At 44.3% G+C, this 21,082-nt stretch overlaps 2 protein-coding genes across 4 annotated transcripts in view; both read left to right on the top strand.

Moving 5' to 3' along the window:
- Window positions 1–21,082, top strand: part of SPECC1 (sperm antigen with calponin homology and coiled-coil domains 1) — a 281,070-nt gene that overhangs the window by 28,805 nt on the left and 231,183 nt on the right. Inside the window, exon 1 of one of the 3 annotated variants that reach the window (XM_050763866.1) lies at window positions 4,513–5,076. The exons of the other annotated variants lie outside the window; for them this stretch is intronic. The gene's annotated coding sequence lies outside the window, so the exon portion shown is untranslated. Of the gene's footprint in view, window positions 1–4,512; window positions 5,077–21,082 lie in introns of those variants that run through there. 3 annotated transcript variants of the gene reach the window in all.
- On the top strand, window positions 15,356–15,886 carry LOC126939063 (40S ribosomal protein S15a-like). Its single transcript, XM_050763960.1, has one exon. The coding sequence runs from the start codon at window positions 15,437–15,439 to the stop codon at window positions 15,827–15,829; it is 393 nt and encodes a 130-aa protein (XP_050619917.1). The 5' UTR covers window positions 15,356–15,436; the 3' UTR covers window positions 15,830–15,886.

The raw sequence follows: 21,082 nt of genomic DNA, 5'->3' as shown, positions 1-21,082 counted from the left end.
ATATATAGGATTTGCAAATGATTTCTCCCATTCTGTGGGTTATCTTTTCATTTTCATTTTGTTTAAAACTTATTTTAGGTTCAGGGGTACATGTGAAGGTTTATCACATAGGTAAACTCATGTCACAGGGGTTTGTTATACAGATTATTTCATCACTCAGGAATTAAGCCCAGTACCCAATAGTTAGCTTTTCTGTTCCTCTCCCTCCTCCAAACCTCTACCCTCTAGTGTCTGTTTCCTTCTTTGTGTTTATGAGTTCTCATCATTTAGCTCTCACTAATAAGTGAGAACATGCAGTATTCGCCTGCATTAGCTGGCGGCTGAGGATAATGGCCTCCAGCTCCATCCGTGTCCCTACAAAGGACATGTTCTTTTTTATGGCTGCATATCCTTTCATTTTCTTGACAGTATCTTTTGAAGCAAAAGGTTTTTAATTTTTGTGAAGTCCACTTTATCTAGTTTGTCTTTGCTTACTTCCGCTTTTGATGTCATCTCTAAGAAAATACTGTCTAATATAGTCATGAAGTTTTATAGCTATGTTTTCTTCCAAGAGTTGTAAAGTTTTAGCTCTTGTACTTTGAGGTGATTTTTGTATATAGTATGAGGTAGGAGTCTAACTTTGTTCTTTTGTATGTGGATATCCAGTTATTCCAGCATAATTTGTTGGAAAGACTGTCTCCCATTGGATTGTCCTAGCATCCTTGTTGAAAATCAACTGACCATAAATTTATGGGTTCACTTCTGGACTGTCAATTCTATTCCATTGGTCTATATGACTGTCTTATGTGAACATGGGATGTCTGTTTATTTACTTGATTTCTTTAGTTTTTTCAATGACATTTTGTAGTTTTCAGTGTGTAGATCTTCTACTTACTTATTCATACATATTTATAAATATTTTATAATTAAACATATTTATAAATATTTTATAAACATATAAATATTTTATTCTTTTTGATGATATTATAAATGGAATTGGTTTCTGAGTATATTTGGATTATTCATTGCAAGTGTGTAGCAATACAATGGATTGATTTTTGTAACATCTTGTGTTCTGCAGCCTTTCTGAACTCCTTTATTAGCCCTAAGAGCTTTTTTTGTTGTCAATTCCTTATGATTTTATACCTACAAGAGCATGTCATCTGTAATTAGAATTAATTTTACTTTCTTACCAATCTGGATGCGTTTTCTTTCTTTTTCTTGCCTAATTGTCCAGACTGAAGCCTCTGGTATAATGTGGACGAGAAGTGGTGAGAGCAGAGACACGCTTGGCTAGTTTCTGATCTTAGGAGAAAGCTATCAGATTTTCACACTAAGTACAATGTTAGTTGTGAGTGTTTTGAGCTTGCCCTTTATCAAGTTGAGGAAGTTCACTTTTATGTCTAGTTGTTCAGTGTTTATATTATGAAAATCTGTTGGATTTTGTCTAATGCTTTTTCTGCATCTATTGAGAAGATCATATGGTTTTGTCCTTTATTCTATTACTATGGCAAATTACATTGATTTTGACCAACTTTGAATTTCTGGGATAAATTCCATTTGGTCATGGTATATAATCCTTTATGTATGTTTTTAGGTTTAGTTTGCTAGTGTTTTGTTGAGGATTTTCCTATATCTTATCTATATTGTATCTATTATCACTTTTAATGGCTGCATAAGGCTTAATTATGTGGATATACCATAATCTAACCAATTAGACTTTAAGTTATTTCTTTTCTTGCCATTGTTGTTGTTATAATCAAGGATAAGCTCATCACTCCTGCTCAGATAGCTTTGTATTCATTCATGAGTATTTTTGTAGGATACATTCCTACAAATGGAATAACGGAACCAAAGGTTATGCACACATGTTTGTCTCATCTTGTCATTGACATTTTCAAGTTGTTTATAGTGGGTTTTTTTTTTTTCAGAGGTTTTCAATTTTCAAGTAAGTCACATCTGTTTTTTCTTTATGTATTCTGCCTTTGCCTGTAGGCTCAGAGAGGCCTCTCCTACCATATTCAGGATAATCTCCTATATTTTCTTTCTTTTTTCTTTTTTAATTTTTCGAGACAAGATTTCACTATGTTGCCCAGGTTGAAGTGTGGTCTTTTTTCTTTTTTAGTTTTTTGGGACAGGGTCTCACTATGTTGCCCAGGCTGGAGTGCAGTGGCTATTTGCAAGCACAATCATAGTGTGCTACAGCCTTGATCTCCTGGGCTCAAGCAATCCTCCCTCCTCAGCCTCCCAAGTAGCTGAGATTACAAGCTCACCAGCTATTGTGCTCAGCTAAAACAATCCATTCTTTATCCTAGATTAGTCATGCCATCTTCGTCATAATCTAAATTCTTATTTCTGGGCTTTGCCATGATCCAGTGCTCTTCTTTGTATTCCTAAACCTTGCCATTGTAATTTTTTACTTTTCTGATCTATTTTACTATCTGGTAGTACAAATGGTTTGTGTGTGTGTGTGTGTGTATGGAATTTTCTTCTTTAGAGAAGAATCAAGTTATTTCATAGCTTCTTTTTTTTTTTTTGAGACGGAGTCTTGCTCTGTCACCCAGGCTGGAGTGCAGTGGCCGGATCTCAGCTCACTGCAAGCTCCGCCTCCCGGGTTTACGCCATTCTCCTGCCTCAGCCTCCCGAGTAGCTGGGACTACAGGCGCCCACCACCTCGCCCGGCTAGTTTTTTTGTATTTTTTAGTAGAGACGGGGTTTCACCGTGTTAGCCGGGATGGTCTCTCGATCTCTCGACCTCGTGATCCGCCCGTCTCGGCCTCCCAAAGTGCTGGGATTACAGGCTTGAGCCACCGCGCCCGGCCATTATTTCATAGCTTCTATAGAGAATAATCAATTATTCTACCAGATGAATTTTAGGATAATTTTATAAATAATTTTCATCATATTTCTAATCTGATTAGAATTTTTATTGGAATTACATCACATTTATAAAATTGTTTACAGAGAATGAATATCCATTGGGAGAGCATGGTATGCTTTTCATCCAGTCTTCTTTTTTGTCATTCAGAAAAGCATGAATTTTGGGGGGCGACTGTAACTTTCTTACCAGGTCTATTTATGGATAGTTACTATTGTAAGTAGGATTTTTTTAAACATGTGATAACTTATTTAGGTATATTATTTTATTATAAGGTTAATAATACTTATTTGAGAAAATTTAGAAGCTACAATGTGAATTTAAAAAGTAAATGACCCTCAGTCTGAGAGATAAGCACTGTTAACATTTTGTGTGTATCTTTCTATTGATAGATTTACAGTGTAATGAGGGAAGTAAGACATGATCACATGAAAGGCTTAATAATCCGAGACGCTGTTGAGTGACTAGCTTGTACTTTTTTTCTGCCTAGCTTTTTTTCTCCTTTTGGAAACTGCTTTTCCCATAACTAGTGGAGCTGCCAATCATCCAGGTCCCTCTCCACTGCGAATGGGTTGGACGGTGTATCACCTCAGGCTCTTTTCTGGGAGAGACTCTCTAATCTGGAATCTCAAATGCTAAAGACCTCTAGTCCTGCAGTGCTGCCGGGCAAGGCCTTCCTATCCTCAGAGCACCCCTGTTTGAATCATACTAGTTTAGAAGAGTGAAGTTACAGGTGATTCAAAACCATTCCTGATGACATCATTGGACCTCAAGGTCTAGCTGGCTTAAAGCCAGCCTGAATTCATCCTAGACTTTCCTAAATCAGTAAAGCCAACAAACTCACTATTTTGCTTAAGCAAACTTGAGTTAGGTGTCTGTCATTTGCAGAGTCCCTACCACTACCACCTCCTGTGTCTATGCCATGGTGCCACATGGGGAGTCACCGAGATGAGTTAGGACCCTGTATGCCCCTTGCCCCCCAGGAGGATGGGTGTTCCTCAGTGAGAGCAGGTTCAGTGCATTGTGCCTGTTGTCTCCTTCAAGGCAAAGCGGGATGGCCATGAGAGGCAGCAGCCTTGGCCAGGTGGGGCATGGGGCTGCCGTGCCAGGCCAGACTGGCTCTGAACTGTTCTTTACTGCACTCTGTCCATTAGAATGACAGAGTCTGAGTCTGGAGTTAGAATTATAGTGAACATGGGGGATTCTGTGTCACAGAGGCTCTGCAAACCCATGCCACCTGCTATATAAGAGCTCTCTGCCATGCAAGAGCAGACTGGCTGCCTTCCACACCTATTATCCAGGAAAATAGCAGTAAAAATGCAGCTTGTGGCAATGACTAAGCTTAGCCCAGGCCTGCTGATGGAGTTCTTGGTGCCTGTGGATATAACACATGTTGCTCGTTTACCTTCAGAACATTTTTTCGGTGTTTTCTGGGCAGTGTATTTGCTCCCTGTTGCAGTAGGTCATTGTCACTGGGGCTGACTCTAGGCCGTCCATAGTAGCAGGGAGCGTAGACCCCAGGTTTTGTGAGGATGCCCATATCATTTTGGAGCTCCCTGAATTCAAAATTAAGTATGAAAAGATTTATTTGGAATGAAAAAAATTACAACAAATTATTGAAGCCTAGGAGTTTCAGATGCCTACCTCTGAGATCCCTTTAGTTGGCTCACCAGGAGCCCCTGCTGCGATATGCTTCCTGGTCGCAGCCCGACTTCCCCTTCCCACCTAGAACTCGCAGTGCTCACAGGGTCATGGCAAGGTGGTGGGGCACGGCTGAAGCTTCAGGGTAAATGCATTTGTGGAGAGCAGACTGAGTTTTTGTTTTTGTTTTTATATCTGTTCAATGTCTCAGGGAGCAATCAGCAAAAAGCTAGCCAGCCTACATCTTGAAACCCTTACATTTTGGAGACGTACAAATTAAGCATTGAGGACCAAGTAGGATGGAAATATGATTTTGCACTTTGTGCATGTGTGCGTGTAAGAAAGAGAGAGGAGAGAGAGACATTGTGAGAGGCAGGAGAGAGAGGGGGAGAGGCCATCAGAACTTGGGGAGAGCAGAGCCCGCCTGCTTCCTGAGTGAAGTGTTGCTCAAGCGCTCTCTGCCCAGCCCCCTCCGAGTGTGGTTTTCCTCCCAGGCCAGCACCAAACTCAGAATAGAGTGGCTGACTTGCTGATTGAGGTCGGCAGCTCCCGAGAAGCAGGAGAAGCAGAGTTTTGCAGTAAGTACATGGTTGGTTATTATTTAAGACAGAGATGGAAAATCTTAGGATAGCTGGGGAAGAGGTGCTTCTGCTTTAGGTACAATGTCTTACAGACCCAGTGGATCTTGGTGTGACTAAGGCAGTATGAATACATTCTCCCGTGGTGCATGGACTGGATAAGTTAATGACACATGCATGATTTTGGGGGGGCTGAAAAAGGATTTGAAACCCATCTTCTGATGTCTTGAAAGAAAATGGTCTTCTCGCTGCTTGTCACCTGTTTCATCTTGCAAGGAAAGGATGATTAATGCCGACTTCAAGTAAATATATGAAGTTCTTTAGAAAAGAAGCGCTGTGAGTACTAATTAGTAGCAGTGTGTAGATTATTTTCCCATCCAGGGTGAATAGGGCTGCTTCTGTGCATTCTTTTTGCCAAGTGTGGGATGTCTAAGGTCCTGTGAAGAGAACCACCCACTTAACTAGTGCTTAGCCCCTGGAACGTTCTCGAGTCATCTCCCCTTGGAGATCAGCACTGTAGTGTGCCCTGTCATCTGGCAGAGGGTCTGATAATGTCCCAGTGCTCAACATCTGGGCAATACATGCGTCGTGTTAGGGTCTGAAATGAGATGCTTGTGAAACCCAGATGGCAGAATTTCAAGCAATAATATGATAAAGTTGGCGGCTTTTCTGAGAAGTTATTTATTATATGGTTGCTTGAGACCGTTTTCCTCCATACCCCCTCACAGGGCTGAAGATACCTTAAAATCTCTCTTACCCACTCTGTTTCTAGAAATTAAGTTTTTGCTTTTTATTTCCTTATCCCACTGACTCTAGTTTCCTATTGGAATAAAATGTTTAGCTTAGCGGTGCAGGAGGTCCACACTAAGTTTTCTTGGGAAATGTGGCTTCTGCCCCTTCTCGATAGAATGCGAAGGTGCTGCTCCTGCTGCAGAACTCACTGGTGTGGCTGCTTCTGCTCCTTTACAGCTCAGCTCCGTGGACTCTGTGTCTCTGTGGTTCTGTTTTAGAGTAGCCGTGTTTCACTTCCTTTAACCTTTCCTTTACCAAGTGAGTTAACATGCAAGGCTGTCCAAACGGAGGAGCCCCCAAGGCAGGAGAGGGGGTGCAAAATAAGCAATACTAAACTCATTTGAAAATGTGAAATTGAAATAAACCACCACTTGTGAAGTATCATTCCTCATTCCAATTTTATTTTTCCAATGTGTTAACTTTTTTTTTTTTTTTTTTAGACGGAACCTCGCTGTTGTCACCCAGGCTGGAGTGTGGTGGCTTGATCTCTGCTTACTGCAACCTCTGCCTCCCGAGTTCAAGTGATTCTCCTGTCATAGCCTCCTGAATAGCTGGGACTACAGGCACATGCCACCACGCCCAGCTAATTTTTGTATTTTTAGTAGAGACAGGGTTTCACCACGTTGTCCAGGCTGGTCTCGAACTCCTGACCTCAGGTGATCCACCTGTCTTGGCCTCCCAAAGTGCTGGGATTACAGGTGTGAGCCCCCGCACCCGGCCGCATTACGTTAACTTTTTTTTTTTTTTTTTTTAATGATCAAAGTAATTTTGAGCTCTCACTGTACGACATCATCTCATTTGATTCTCCCAGCAGCCCCATGAGGTAGCTACCTTTATGGTCTTCAGTTTATAGCTGAGGATGCAGAGGCCTAGAGAGGTTATGTAACTTGGCAGAGGTCAGAGAGATGGGTGGACAGGTAGGTGAGTGGTGCAGCCAGGATGGGAACGCAAGTGTCTCTCAATCCAGAGCTCGTGCTCTGATATGGCATTTCAGTAAATTCGGAAATTGGAGAAAATAGTAACTTAATCCCACACCCTAAACCAACTGTTAAAATTTCTGTATTTCTTGCTGGGTGCGGTGGCTCGCACCTGAAATCCCAGCTACTCAGGAGGAGAAGAAGGAGGATTGCTTGAGACCAGGAGTTCGAGACCAGCCTGGGAAACATAGCAAGGTCACTGTCTCCAAAATAAAAAGAAAAAAAAATTAGCCAGGGCTGGGCACGGTAGGTCATGCCTGTAATCCCAGTACTTTGGGAGGCTGAAGCAGGTAGATTGCTTGAGCTCAGGAGTTCAAGACCAGCCTGGGCAACATAGTGATAGCTCATCTCTACAGAAAAATCAAAACACAAGCTGGGTGTGGTGATATGCACCTGTAGCGCCAGCTACTCAGGAGGCTGATGTAAGAGGATCGCTTGAAATCAGGAGGTTGAGGCTGCAGTGAGCTGTGATCATGCCACTGCATTTCACCTTGGCCAACAGAGCAAGACCCTGTCTCAAAAAAATAAAAATTAAAATAAGAAAATAAATAATTAGCCAGGTGTGGTGTTGCATGCCTGTAGTCCCAGCTACTCCAGAGGATCACTCGTGCCTAGGAATTCGAGGTTACAATGAACTATGATCTCACCACTGCATTTCACTCTGAGTGACAGAGTGTGATCCTGTCTCTAAAAAAATTATATATTTCTTTCTACCTGTACAACTAGACATTATAGCATAAGGCTTTAAAAATGTTATGTAGTTTCACAATTATTACTCTATTATACTTTTGAGACAGAATCTCTCTCTGTCGCCCAGGTTGGAGTGCAGTACCGCGATCTCAGCTCACTGTGACTTCCGCCTCCCAGCCTCAAGCTACCCTCCCACCTCAGCCTTCCAGGTAGCTGGGATTACAGGCGTGTGCCACCATGCCCAGCTAATTTTTGTATTTTTGGTAGAGATGGAGTTTCACTATGGTTCCCAGGCCGGTCTTGAGCTCCTGAGTTGAAGCGGTCTGCCTGCCTTGGCCTCCTAAAGTCCTGGGATTACAGGGATGAGCCACTGCACCCAGCCTAGTTTGACAATTATTTAATGGCGTAAAATATTTTATTAAGTGATTGGTCCATAAATTATTTAACTCTTCCCTGTTTTTTAAAATTAGGTTGCTTTTTTTTTTTTTTTTTTTTTTTGCTATTATAAGTAGTAGATTAGTAACTGTCTTTGTCCATGGAACTTTCCTTATGTTTTTGGATTGTATCTGTAGGGTAGAGTTTCAGATGTGAGATTACTGGGTAAAAGGGCATAACCATTTTAATGGTGCTTGGTATGTGTTGCTAAATTACTTTCTATCAACACAGTGTGTTGGAGCATTCATTCAATTTCATCCATTCCACCAGCCAACAGCATCATGGGGAAAAAAGAGTAAGAAAAACAGAACCGAACCTCTTTATGGTATTTTGCATTTCTTTTAATACAGCTAGGCTGAACATTTTTTACGTGCTTGTTTATAAGTTGTACTTTCTCTTTTGATAATTTTATGGGATCATAATGCTGGCTTTTTGGGGCCGATTTATATGGGTAAGATTTATTTGCCATATTTTTGTCAGTTATTTTCCCCAGTCTATTGTTTACCTTTTTAAAATGAGTTTTTAAAACACATGCAGTCATTTAACATTTTTATATAGTCAAATTGGTTCATTTTTTTTGGTAAGTCTTCTATATTAGAGATCTAATTTCTCTGTTTTTAAGTCGTTTATTTTCTTCTAGTATTTTCTTTCACGGATGATGTGAAAGTAAATTTAAACTGACTTTAAAAAATGCTAACCAGTTTTTCCAGTATCATTTATGAGCCACCCTTATGTTTTCTAATATTTTATGATTTTTTCTTTATATATCTCCAGCTTTTCTATTATATGATTTTTCTGGATTATTTGATTATTTACAGGAGCAATCTATTTCTACTCCATTATCACACTGTGATAACTTTTGTTGCTTTTTTTTTTTTTTGAGATGGAATTTTGCTATGTGGCCCAGGCTGAAGTACAGTGGTGCAATCTTGTCTCACCACAACCTCTGCCTCCCGGGTTCAAGTGATTCTCCTGCCTCAGCCTCTTGAGTAGCTGGGATTACAGGTGCCCGCCACCACGCCTGGCTAAGTTTTGTATTTTTAGTAGAGATGGGGTTTTGCCATGTTGTCCAGGCTGGTCTCGGGCTCCTGACCTCAGGTGATCCACCCGTCTCAGCCTCCCAAAGTGCTGGGATTACAAGCATGAGCCGCCGCACCCAGCCTGTTGCTTTTATGATATGGAGAGAAAATGAGTTGTGTGGAGTAGTACTGAGTGAACATAGGATTCTGGTTAAGCCCATGGGCACTGGAGGCAGATGGCTCAGCCTTAACTTATCTGTCCCTCAGTCTTATTATCTGTAAAATGGGGATAAAATTAATAATAGTATCTATTCCATAGGGTTGTTGGAGTGAGGAAATAAAAGCTAAATTAAAACACACACACCGAAAAAGTATTGGTGTAGGTAGATGTGTAGAGAGACTATCTGAGGCATATAGAGATGACTTTATATACATGAGTATGGATTATATTACATATATACGTAAAAATACATTCGTATTTTTGTAGAGTCAAACATGTCATTCTTTCCGTCTATGGCTTAAGACAACCTTTCATGTAATCTTGGGAGACAGGAAAGGTTGTGTTAGCCACAGAGGGAAAGAATGACACGTTTGAGTCGCCGTATGCTAAAAACTTGGTACACTGAAAGACAGGTATGTGGCCGAGAGAAATACATGCAGCCCACATACCACAAAGAGTACTACTCATAATAAATGATTCCAGCAATCAACTAGAAAAAACACACCAGAGAAAAATGGGCAAAGGTTATAAAAAAGCAATTCCTAGAAGAAGGAATATAGAAGGCCAATAAACATACAATGTTCAACCTCATTAATAGTCATAGAAATGCAAATCCAAATACTCATGAAATGTCATTTCCCATGCAACATATTGGCAAAAATGGAAAATATGAATAATATTGCAGTGTGGAGAGAACATAGGAAGATAGGCACTGGCAGTCATCACTAATGGGAACAAAAATTAGTAAAGCTTTTTTGTATGGCAAATTTATAAAATCTATCAAAAGGTAAAATATGCTTACCTTTGATTTGTCTTAGAAAAGCACTGTACATGTTTTTAAGTAAACATAAACAATATAAACATATTTATGTTACAAATATAAGCTATATATTTTTATTTGTTTGTACATAAAAATTCATTTAATAAAAAGCAATGGATGTGTGATATCAAACTGTTGTTTCCTGTGTCACCTCTGGAGAGGGAAGTAGAATTAGGGCAAGGTTGCTTTTTCCTCTTGCTAGATATCCTCCTGTGTTTGAATATTTCATGAGTCTGAATTTGTGTATTTGTATAAAGTAAACAAACAGACAATTTTCCAGACCCACAGGCAAGAAGAATCTTGGGAACAGGATGCTAGCTGTAGAAGCTCAAGGTTGGGAAAGCGAGTGACAGATTTTGGGAAGAATAAGCCTTTGGTGGCAGTGTTTAAAGATGCTTTAAAGGCCTTAACTTATGTTTTAGAAAAGGAAGCCACCCAAGAGGCATGGAGGAAAAGCTGCTTTATTGATGGGTGCTGACCTCTTCCATCTCCTGTCCCTGTTTTCAGGTTTTGTGCAGTTGCGTTCCCACACACGGCTCGTAGACGCCCCCCGAGGCACTGTTCTCCTCATTTTCTTTTCCATCCTGTGTTCCTTTTTTTTTTTTTTTTTTTTTATTTTTTTTATTTTTTTGAGACGGAGTCTCGCTCTGTCGCCCAGGCTGGAGTGCAGTGGCCGGATCTCAGCTCACTGCAAGCTCCGCCTCCCGGGTTCACACCATTCTCCTGCCTCAGCCTCCCGAGTAGCTGGGACTATAGGCGCCCGCCACCTCGCCCGGCTAGTTTTTTGTATTTTTTAGTAGAGACGGGGTTTCACCGTGTTAGCCAGGATGGTCTCGATCTCCTGACCTCGTGATCCGCCCGTCTCGGCCTCCCAAAGTGCTGGGATTACAGGCGTGAGCCACCGCGCCCGGCCCATCCTGTGTTCCTTATCTCTGGTTTATTGATTTATTATTTTTGTATTTATTTTTAGAGACAGGGTCTCTTCTGTTACCCAGGCTGGAGTGCAGTGATGAGATTATAGCTCACTGCAGTCTCAACCTCCTGTGCTCAAGAGGTCTTCCCACATCAGCCTCCTGAGTAGCCTCCTGAGTAGGGACTACAGGTGTGCACCACCATGCCTGGCTTATTTATTTATTTGTAGGTATAGAGGCTTTCTACAGGCTGTTCTTGAACTCCTGGGCTCAAGTGATCCTCCCACCTTGAACGGTCATCTGAGGTTCAAAATAAGCTCTTCATCCATTATCCACCCAGCAGACATCCAGCACCCAGTCTGAGCTGGGCAGTGTGCCAGGCCCTCGGGAGATAAGGGTGAGCAAGAGAGAACGTGCCAGTCTCTAGGGACCTACGCATGGGTTGGGGAGGAGGGACAGTAAATACTGATGAATTATATCACTGCCTGTGATGGTAGCTGCGAAGCTGCTGTTGGGGGCTGTGGTGGAGAGTCACAGAGGAGGGATCCTTTCCCTGGGTGGTCAGGAGGCGCAAGGAAACTAGGGTCCTCTGAGGAGAGCCTGCGTCACCCCAGTCTCTCCCATTCCATCCCTTTCTCCACACCCCTACCGCCATATCTTCATTCCTTTCACTGGGACCCCTGTTTCCCAGATTTTGGTTCTTTTATGCCTCTTTTCACAGTTGTTGCCATTGTCAACTACCATTACTTATTACAGTTCCTAAAATTGACTTAACATTATTAATGGATCTTTAAAGGACTTAACCGTGAGAAACAATGAAAATGAAATGATGCTAAATTTGCAAGTGAAGATGATAAGTAATGAAGGCAAAACTCTGAACGTGGTCTAGAAGGCATGGATGGGGTTGCTTTGATCACAGAGGGATGCTATTTATGTGGGAGAAAGGGAATGTATTAGGATTAGATATTGTCAGTGAACTCAGGGAGGACACTGTAGGAAAGAGATCACCGAAAGAGGGAGAGACTGCAGAGCATGTATTTATTTTGTTTGATTACAAGAATGAGATAAGCCAGCAACACATTACAACTCAGGGGATCAGAGGGCCCCTCTGAGACAGACTGCGGGAGCCACACCTGGTTGCTACGGTAACGGGCCTCCTTGTAACGAAAAGAGCCACAAGTGCCCACAATAAATGGCTTGGGGCAGAGGAGCAACAAGGGGCCTGCCTTGCTGCCTGCTGGGGAAGGCAGACTCGGGGAGGTTTCGCGGTAGGTAAAGAATGCGATCCTCGGGGGAGGGTCTCGGGTTGTCTTGAGTCTGGGAGCTTGAGAGCCTCTCTGGGTCTCACTGATGAGGTCTGAACATAGGGAAAGGAAGTCTTCCTGGCTTCTCCTGCGCTGCCTGCGAGCCTTTGCTGCATGGGAGGAGCCCCAGGACAAGAAGCGGTCCAGCGGCTTTTGTGAGCTGGCTTGGGATGCTGAGAGATTTGGGCATCCCCTTGGCCATCCTGAGGAGGGCCGGGCCCACATGATGGGATCAGTGCAGGTGGGGGTGGTCCTGCTCACCGGCCTCACCCCTGTAGCTGCAGGAACTTGAAATCCCCACCCCACACTTGCTTTCTCCTTCCTGCCACAGTATCCCTCCTCCTCACTTTGCTGTTCCCTGTGCCTGTGGGTTTCTGTCCCTCTTGTCATCCAGTTCATGCTTATTATCCTGGGAGGGTCACCAAAGGGTCTTTTCCTCCCGCCTGGGTCCTGCGCCCCTTGGATAAGCTCTAAAAAGTCACACAGTGCCTTTTTTTAGTAGAGTTTTCCCAGTTGATATCTGGTATTTCCAAGGCCATTTGATAGTTCCCTACACCGGATGGTGAGCCCCAGGTGGGGAGGGGTGGTGTTTGGTTTTGCCCATCCTGTGTCCTGGTGCCTACTGCAGTGCCTAGGTACAGGAGGTGCTTCCAGAATGATTCTCCAGCTAACAAATGAATGAGACAGTCCCCAGCTGTTTGTGTAAACGAGTGAATTCCCATGACTCCTTTTGAGCCTGGTGTTTCTTTCCCAGTGCAGCAGGGCACTGGGAGTGAAGGGGAGAAGAGGGTCTGGGGAGTGGGGATGCGGGTGTGCGTGTGAACCATGGTAGGAAGCCTGGGTTTTATTCCAAGGGACACAGGGACCCACTGGAGGGCTCTGAGCAGAGGAGTGATGGGATCTGACCTACATTTCTAAAGGATCACTGTGGTTAGTGTGGAAAGATTAGCCAGGTGGAGGGAGAGGGCTGAGGAGAGGATGGAGGTGAATTAGAGGGGTGGTGGCATCTGGAAGATTGGGGTGGACTGGGATCTGTCCGGAATGTAGAGCCCACGGGTGCAGCGTTCTGGGCCTCAGGATCTCGTGATGTGTTTGTTGCTCTGATCTGTGCTCTAACTTTTCACAGGTGAGCCGTGCTGTGGCCCTGAGTTTCCCACATTATAACACACACATAACTTTTCAATCAACAAACCTTTGCTGCCCCCAAAGCCACCCCAGGAGCCCCTGGGGCCCATGTGTGCCAGTTTAGGCCGCGGTGGCCCCACCTGCAGCCGGCTAGCCGTTCAGACTCCTCCTGCTGCACCCGCTGCCTCCTTCCATCACAGATGATACTGAGTTGCCACCAGTCACATAAGGAAAAGGCACCCTCAAAGTCTCAGCTCTTTAACCTGCCATTCTGGGCCTCTGCCATCCGCTGCCACCCTGTTTTCCAGCACTATTCTGCATAACTTCCACCGTGCTCGCCCGCTGTGGCCAAACAGCACCGCTCCTTGCCTGCTTTTGGGGGTGCTCCTCTTCTTACCTGGAATGCCCTCTCCTCCAGTTTTCACATGTCAACCTCCTAGCCATCCTTCAGAGTTGTGCTAGTCTGCTTGGTCACTCACAACAAAGTATCACAGACTGTAGGTCTTAAACAACAGACAGCAATTTTCTCACAGCACTGGAAGCAGACATTGGAGTCAAGGTCAAAGTGTTATTTTGGGAGGCTGAGGCAGGAGAATTGCTTCAGCCCAGGAGTTTGAGACCAGCCTGGGCAACACAGTGAGACCCCATTTCTAAAAAAAGAAAAAAATGAGCCAGGTGTGGTGGTGTGCACGTTGTCCCAGCTATTCAAGAGGCTGAGGTGGGAGGATCGCTTCAGTGTTGAGTTTGAGGCTTCAGTGAGCTATGATCATGCCACTGCTCTCCAGCCTTGGCAACAGAGCAAGACCCTGTCTCAAAAAAAAAAAAAAAAAAAAATATATATATATATATATATATATATTCACCTTGTATCTTCACACGGTTATCCCTCTGTGTGTGCCTGTGTCCTAATCTTTTCTTAAATGGACACTAGTAATATTGGATTAGGGCCCACCCATATGACCTTAATTACCACTTTAAAGACCCTCTCTCCAAATACAGTTACATTCTGAGACATTAGGGATTAGGGCTTCAACATAGGAAGGGGGTGGCGGGGAGGGACGCAGTTCAGCCCGTGACGAGGGTCTCACTGAGATACCACTTTCCCCTCTAGCACCCACTGTGCTCACACACCATAGCCTGTTAGTGGGCTTCTTTCTAGCACTGGTTGCTCTGTCCTTTGGTGTTCATTCATTCATTCATCTAAAATAGTATTAAGAGACCATCTCGTCCAGACTCCTGGGCTGTATTATTCTTTGAGTGCTGACCACACCAACTATATCTGACACAGGTCACCTGGGACATTTAATTTTTTGTTAATTCATCAAACAGAAAATTTCTGAACACTTCCCATATGCAAGGCATCGATCCAGATGCTAGGCAGCAGGCACAGCAGAAGGAGTCTGAATGCCGGCCAGCTGCTGGTGAGGCCGCTGATCTGCCTTTGCTTTTAAATGCAAAGGTGAATCATAGTTGGCGCTTCCAGTTAGTTAGAGAGACATGATAACTGGCATATACAGTCATACAAGAGAGGACATAGACAAAATGTTTGGAATTTAGAGCAGCACCAAATCACGTTGGTCTTTTTGTAGGTGTGGGGAGATGGCAGATAAAACTACAAGGGAGAAGTAACATTTGATCTGGGACTTAAAGATGGATAAGATTTGTGTAGATAGTAAGTAGGCTTTTGAGTTTAGGCTTTTTTCACTTAGCATAGTGCATTTGAAATATATCCTTTTTGTGTGTGTGCTATTCATTCACTTTTATTGCTGAGTTCATTCTATTGCTGAGTACTAATCTAACATGGGGATGCATCAGTTTATTTATCCACTCACTGTTGAGGGAGAGTTAGGTTGCTTGGCTTTTGCTGTTACGAATCCAGCTGCCATGAACATTAGCATTACAGATGTTTGTGTGAACACAAATTTTTATTTCTCTTGGATAAATACTGAAGAGTGGGATTAGTGGATTGTATATGTTTAATTTTTAAGAAACTTCGGCACTGAGCACTCTCTGAGAGCTCCAATTTCATCTGTCTGCCATCGGCGCAGTCCTGCAATCTAAGCCACAATGGTGCGCATGAATGTCCTGGCTGATGCTCTCAAGAGCACCAACAATGCCGAAAAGAGAGGCAAACGCCAGGTTCTTATTAGGCCGTGCTCCAAAGTCATCGTCCGGTTTCTCACTGTGATGATGAAGCATGGTTACATTGGCGAATTTGAAATCATTGATGATCACAGAGCTGGGAAAATTGTTGTGAACCTTACAGGCAGGCTAAACAAGTGTGGAGTGATCAGCCCCAGATTTGATGTGCAACTCAAAGATCTAGAAAAATGGCAGAATAACCTGCTTCCATCCCGCCAGTTTGGTTTCATTGTACTGACAACCTCAGCTGGCATCATGGACCATGAAGAAGCAAGACGAAAACACACAGGAGGGAAAATCCTGGGATTCTTTTTCTAGGGATGTAATACATACATTTACAAATAAAATGCCTCATGGACTAAAAAAAAAAAAAAACTTCGGCACTGCAAAGTGGCTGTACCATTTTGCATTTCTACCAGCAGTGTATTAGAGTTCCAGTTGCTCCATATCTTTGCCAGCACTTGATATTGTTTTGTTTTTTTTTTAAATTTTTAGCCATTCTAGTAGGTATGTAGTGATAGCTCTTATGGCTTCATTTGCATTTTCTTAATGACTAATGATGTCAAGCATTTTTTTATGTGTTTATTTGCCATCCAAATATCTTCTCTGGTGAAGTTTTTATTTAAATCTTTGGTCATTTTTTATTGCCTTGTGCTTTTTATTATTATTCTTTGTTGTTAATATGGACATCATTTTGTTATTTTTAACAAAAATAACAAATAGGCAGGGCACGATGGCTCATGTCTGTAATCTCAGCACTTTGGGAGGCCGAGGCCGGCGGATCACCTGAGGTCAGGAGTTTGAGACCAGCCTGACCAACATGGTGAAACCCTGTCTCTACTAAAAATAAAAAATTAGCTGGGCGTGGTGGTACACACCTGTAATCCCAGCTACTCGGGAGATTGAGGCAGGAGAATTGCTTGAACCCGGGAGGCTGAGGTCGCAGTGAGCCGAGACCGCGCCACTGCCATTGCACTCCATCCTGGGTGACAAGAGGAAGACTCCGTCCCAATAAATAAATAAATAATAAATAAAAGTAACAAATAATAACAAAAATGGTTATTATTTAATAATTCAAGATTCAAGTACTTTATCAGTTTTGTGTTTTGCAGATATTTCCCTTCCAGTCGATGGCTTGTCTTTTCATTTTGTTGACAATGTCTTCTGAAGACCGTACGTTTTAAATTTTGACAATATCCCATTAATCAGGTGGTTTTCTATGTTTTTTGTCCTATTTTATTGCTCATATTTTTGGTGTTGTAACTAAGAAATCTTTGCCCTACTCAAGGTCACAACAGTTTTCTCCTGTTTTCTTCTAGAAGTTTTCTAGTTTCAGGTTTCACCTTTAGGTCAATGATCTATCTTTAATGTGGACCAGACACTGGGCCCACAGGTGTGGAACCACAGAGGAATGAGACAGAGCCCTTCACTCAGGGACCGTCTGGGCAAAGGAGATGGGGGTGGGAGTCACACAGAGAAGCAGTGTTCGTCTCGTGTAAGGCCTGCTGATAAGCCTGGGTCCAGGGTGCTGTGGACACACTGTGGTGTGGAAGCATGTCTGTGCCCCAGACAAGGGGCTGTGAACTGAGGTTTACCAGACAGTAGAGGGTAAGTGGAAAGCAGGAGTCCGGGCTGGGAAGCCTGTTCTGGGCTCAGAGTGGCCTTGGGCAGGCCTGGAGGCTGGATGATAGAACTCAGCATCCCTGCAGCTGCTGGTCATTTGCTCTGCCTGGGCTCAGAGTGCAAGATGGCTGGCAGGAGTGGGCAGAAGGGAGCAGGGGCCTGAGCACTCCGTGTGCCTTACACTGAAACAAAGAGGAGGTGGAGGTGGCTTCATGGCATGGCTCAGGTTGTGCTCTTTGAGGGTCGGGGGTAAACTGTCTCGCTTCATTTTGAAAGTCAGATGTGTCTGTGTCATAAAGGGCCCATCCACAGGGGGCAGCGGAAGTGCTGTTATGTAACCGTTTCTGTCCCCCACTCTGGAAACAGATCACATAGCAGTTGCTGTACTTGCTGTTCCTTGTAGACTTACTCCTGTGCAAGGAACGTGTAATGACAAGGTAATCCCAGGAGCAGCCTGCAAAATTATCCCTCATATTTGTGGTTCCTGTGTATATTTAAAACACAATGCTAGAAGCGATTGATGCTGACGAAGGATAGGGCATATTCCAGGCACTGAATAAATTAACCCTGCAAAGCACAGCAGTTGCTTTCATTAGCCAGCTGGCACTGCAGGAATATAGCTAAAGCCTGTGGGTTAGAAAAGAAAATCTCAGGAATGCGAGAACAAAAAGGAAATCAGCTGCATTCAGTGATTTAACTTTATCTGACAACAATAAGGAAATCCAGAACTCACGGTGCTCTGAACAATGGCTGACTCCCACTGGGTGTGCGAGGAGACAGACGTTCCCTGTTCTTCTCTCTTCAGCGGAGGGGATATTCACCACGACTCTGGGTATCCACGGCAGGATGCAAGCGTGAGTTAGGGCCATGCAGAGATGGTCCAGATTTTGTTCCTGCATCCTCTGCGACTAGAGATGCTCCAGCAAAATTCTGTGTTCCCTTCCTTTCTTCCTGATGTCCCCAGGAGCCAAGCAAATGAATAGGCCTAAGCTGATGTGCCACCTCTCCCTTCTCTACCTGGCCAGGCACTTTCTGGGATGGCTGCTGCCATCATGACCATGGCACTGAAGGCCTCTGCTGCCCGCGGTCCCACTGCTGCCTCCGCCACCCTGGGCACCACTGCTGCCACGTTGCCCTGTGGCTGTGAGGTGCCATAGTGCCAAGTCTTCAGCACGCCCCAGAAGGCCATGATGAGTAAGGTGGACACCTCACAATTTCTTGGGGAAGTAGCTCTTTCCATGTTGCCTTGATGGCCCTGTTCCCACCTCCTCTCTCTCCCCCCATGCCGAGTGTTATCCCAGGAGACCCTTCACTTCCACAGACAGACAGACAGACTGCCAGGGACCCTCCTCAGCCAGCCTCGTCACATGCCGAGGCCACAGCACTCAATGTGGTTGGGTCCAGTTGAGACCCTGCGTCTCACGACTTAAGGCTTCTGTGCATCGAATTAAGCCACTAGGGGATTTATGAGATCACCCTCTGGCTTCTCTTGTTGGGTCCCATACAGCCAGTGTGTGTCACCAGGGGCATGCGGCATTTGTAGCCTGCCTCTCCTGAGTTTGCAGAGCCGGGCTGGCTCCTCCTTGCTTTTATCTTCCTCTGGTCAGAAGGCCAGAGTGACTGAAGTATAGTGAGCTGAGGGAGGGGCAGTGGACGTGATGAGGGACCAGACCTCTCCACCCGTGGGTGGGGGCTCTTGCTACGGAGGGTCCTTTTTTTGCATCTGTGCTCAGCAGTGCTGGGCAAGAGGATTTGTCCCCTCCCTCCCAGGTCCTCATCGTTCAAATGCACGGAGGCATGGTGGAGCACACGGGGTTTTGCTGGGTGGGTGGGGCAGCATGCCCTGCAGTTCTTGCATTGTTTCTAGAGGAAATAGAACAGAATGAAACAGAACTGGCCTGCCTGTTGCCTGGGAAGCTGTGCCCCTGACATCACAGGGCTGTGCCCATATCCCCACTTGGCTTAGGGGCCCCTAAGTTAGGAACAAAGAAGCAGAAAAGGTTGGATAAAAGATAAGGTACTCAGACTTGATACTTTAAATTATCAGGTTCCTAAGTCTATGGTTACCATCCGTTCCCACTTTACAAAGCATTTACTAACATAAATTCATTTATTATGTTTCTGTGAAGATGCCTGGTTAAATCTGAAACCATAGCATAGGAAAGTGTTGTTTACTATTTCTGTGAGACTAAGGTGTAAACCAAAAGTTTTAAAAGTCATCCTTCAGGAATAAATTTAGGACTATTTCTCAGGCATGACTGTGAGTTAACAAGATTAAGTTTTATAACACTAATGCTTACACATCAACATGAATGTTTTCAAGGTAGTAGTGCTGGAAGGCTCTATGTTCATGTCCATGGGGCTCTCATCCTGAAAGCAGTCTGGGGACTTTATTTTTTTTTTCAACTGTTTAGAGATATTTATAAGTCTTATGAGAGAAGGATTGTCATTGCCTTCCAGTTCTCTTTTGTGCTTGCCTATTAATTCAACACCTATTTAGCGAGTGGCTCCTGCCTGCTGGGACCTGTGTACCTTTGTAGGAGCTCCCTGGCTGGTGCGGCAGGGGCAGGGAGACACCCATATGCATGTCTTCAGTGAAAGCCAGAATCTAAATATTCATTAAATATTCATTAATATTTTTTGAGCACCTACTATGTGCCAGGAACACGATGGTGAACAAGGGAGGTAAGGCCCTGCTATCATGGACCTGCCCTAGTGGCGCAGGAAGGCAGATAACCCATGACAGATAATCAATGGCAGATAATCGATGGCAGTGAGAGTCTTTGTTTGGTGATAAAGGCTCTGAAGGAGTAAACCGGGGGCTGTTTGGTGAGGTGGGAGAGCTACTTTAGAGGCACAGACTGACCGAGGAGAAAGGAGCCTGCTGTGTGAGGAGCTGGGGAACGTTCTGGTCAGAGGGAACAGCAGGGGCAGAGCTCTTCCTTGGGAACTAGCCGCTCATGCTCGGAGCTGGGAGCGGCCCACGTGAAGCATGGTGAGCTGGGGAGAGTGATCAGAGCCAGGCGAGGAGGTGGGCAGGGCCAGGCTGCCTAGGATCTTGGGGCTGGGACGAAGACCTTGGGCTTTCAATCCCAATGCAGTGAGAAGCCACTGGGGGTTCTGTGTAGGGAGCGATGTGATCTGATTTTGTGTATGTGTCTTAATTTTTTAACTTCTAATGAAAAAAAGTCACATAACATGAAATTTACCATCTTAACCATTTTTAAGTGGACAGTTCATGATTTGTGCTTTGAAAAGACTCCTGTGGCTGCTGAATGGGCATTAACCGGTGGTCAGGAGCAGAGGCCAAGAGCCGGTGAGGGGAGGCTGCAGCACTGGGTGAGAGGCAGTGGGCAGTGGTCACGGACCTAGGAGTTCCAGAAGAGAGATGATTTTCTGGAGGTTTAGAGGTGGGAGTATCACAAAGATTTTGCAAGAAAGTCTTGATTGGCATAAGCTTAAAAGGAGGGGATAAAACATTCATACAGGGAGGCCCTCAGATCGGTGAATATCCCAGGATGAGAACCGCAAATTTCATCGGAAGCGCAGAGAAGAGTCCTCTTTGGCTACGCTGCGGAGTAAGGGGTCAGCATGGCTCAGCCAAGCTCAGGCAAGCTGTCATTTAATTTGGTGGTGCTATTGTCTGAATGTTGATGTATCCCCCAAAATTTATCTATTGGAACTTAAAACCCCATGTGATAGGATTAAGAGGTGGGGCCTTTGGGAAGGCGGCCATGAGGGCTCCACCCTCATGAATGGGATTGTGCTTGTGCAAAAGAGGCTTGAGGAGCTCCCTCGCCCCTTCTGCCATGTGAGGCACAGCAAGAAGGCACCATCTGTGCAGCAGAGTGAGCCCTCACCAGACACTCAATCTGTTGGTGCCTTGTCTTGGACTTCCCAGCCTCCAGAACTGTAAGCAATGAGTTCACCTTGTTTATAAATTACCCA

Source organism: Macaca thibetana, chromosome 16 (assembly GCF_024542745.1).
Source record: "Macaca thibetana thibetana isolate TM-01 chromosome 16, ASM2454274v1, whole genome shotgun sequence".
Lineage (NCBI taxonomy): Eukaryota > Metazoa > Chordata > Mammalia > Primates > Cercopithecidae > Macaca > Macaca thibetana.
This window is presented reverse-complemented; position numbering and strand designations above follow the sequence as displayed.

Excerpts from the sequence above, each read along its gene's own strand:
- LOC126939063 (XM_050763960.1), top strand. The coding sequence starts at position 15,437 with ATGGTGCGCATGAATGTCCTGGCTGATGCTCTCAAGAGCACCAACAAT.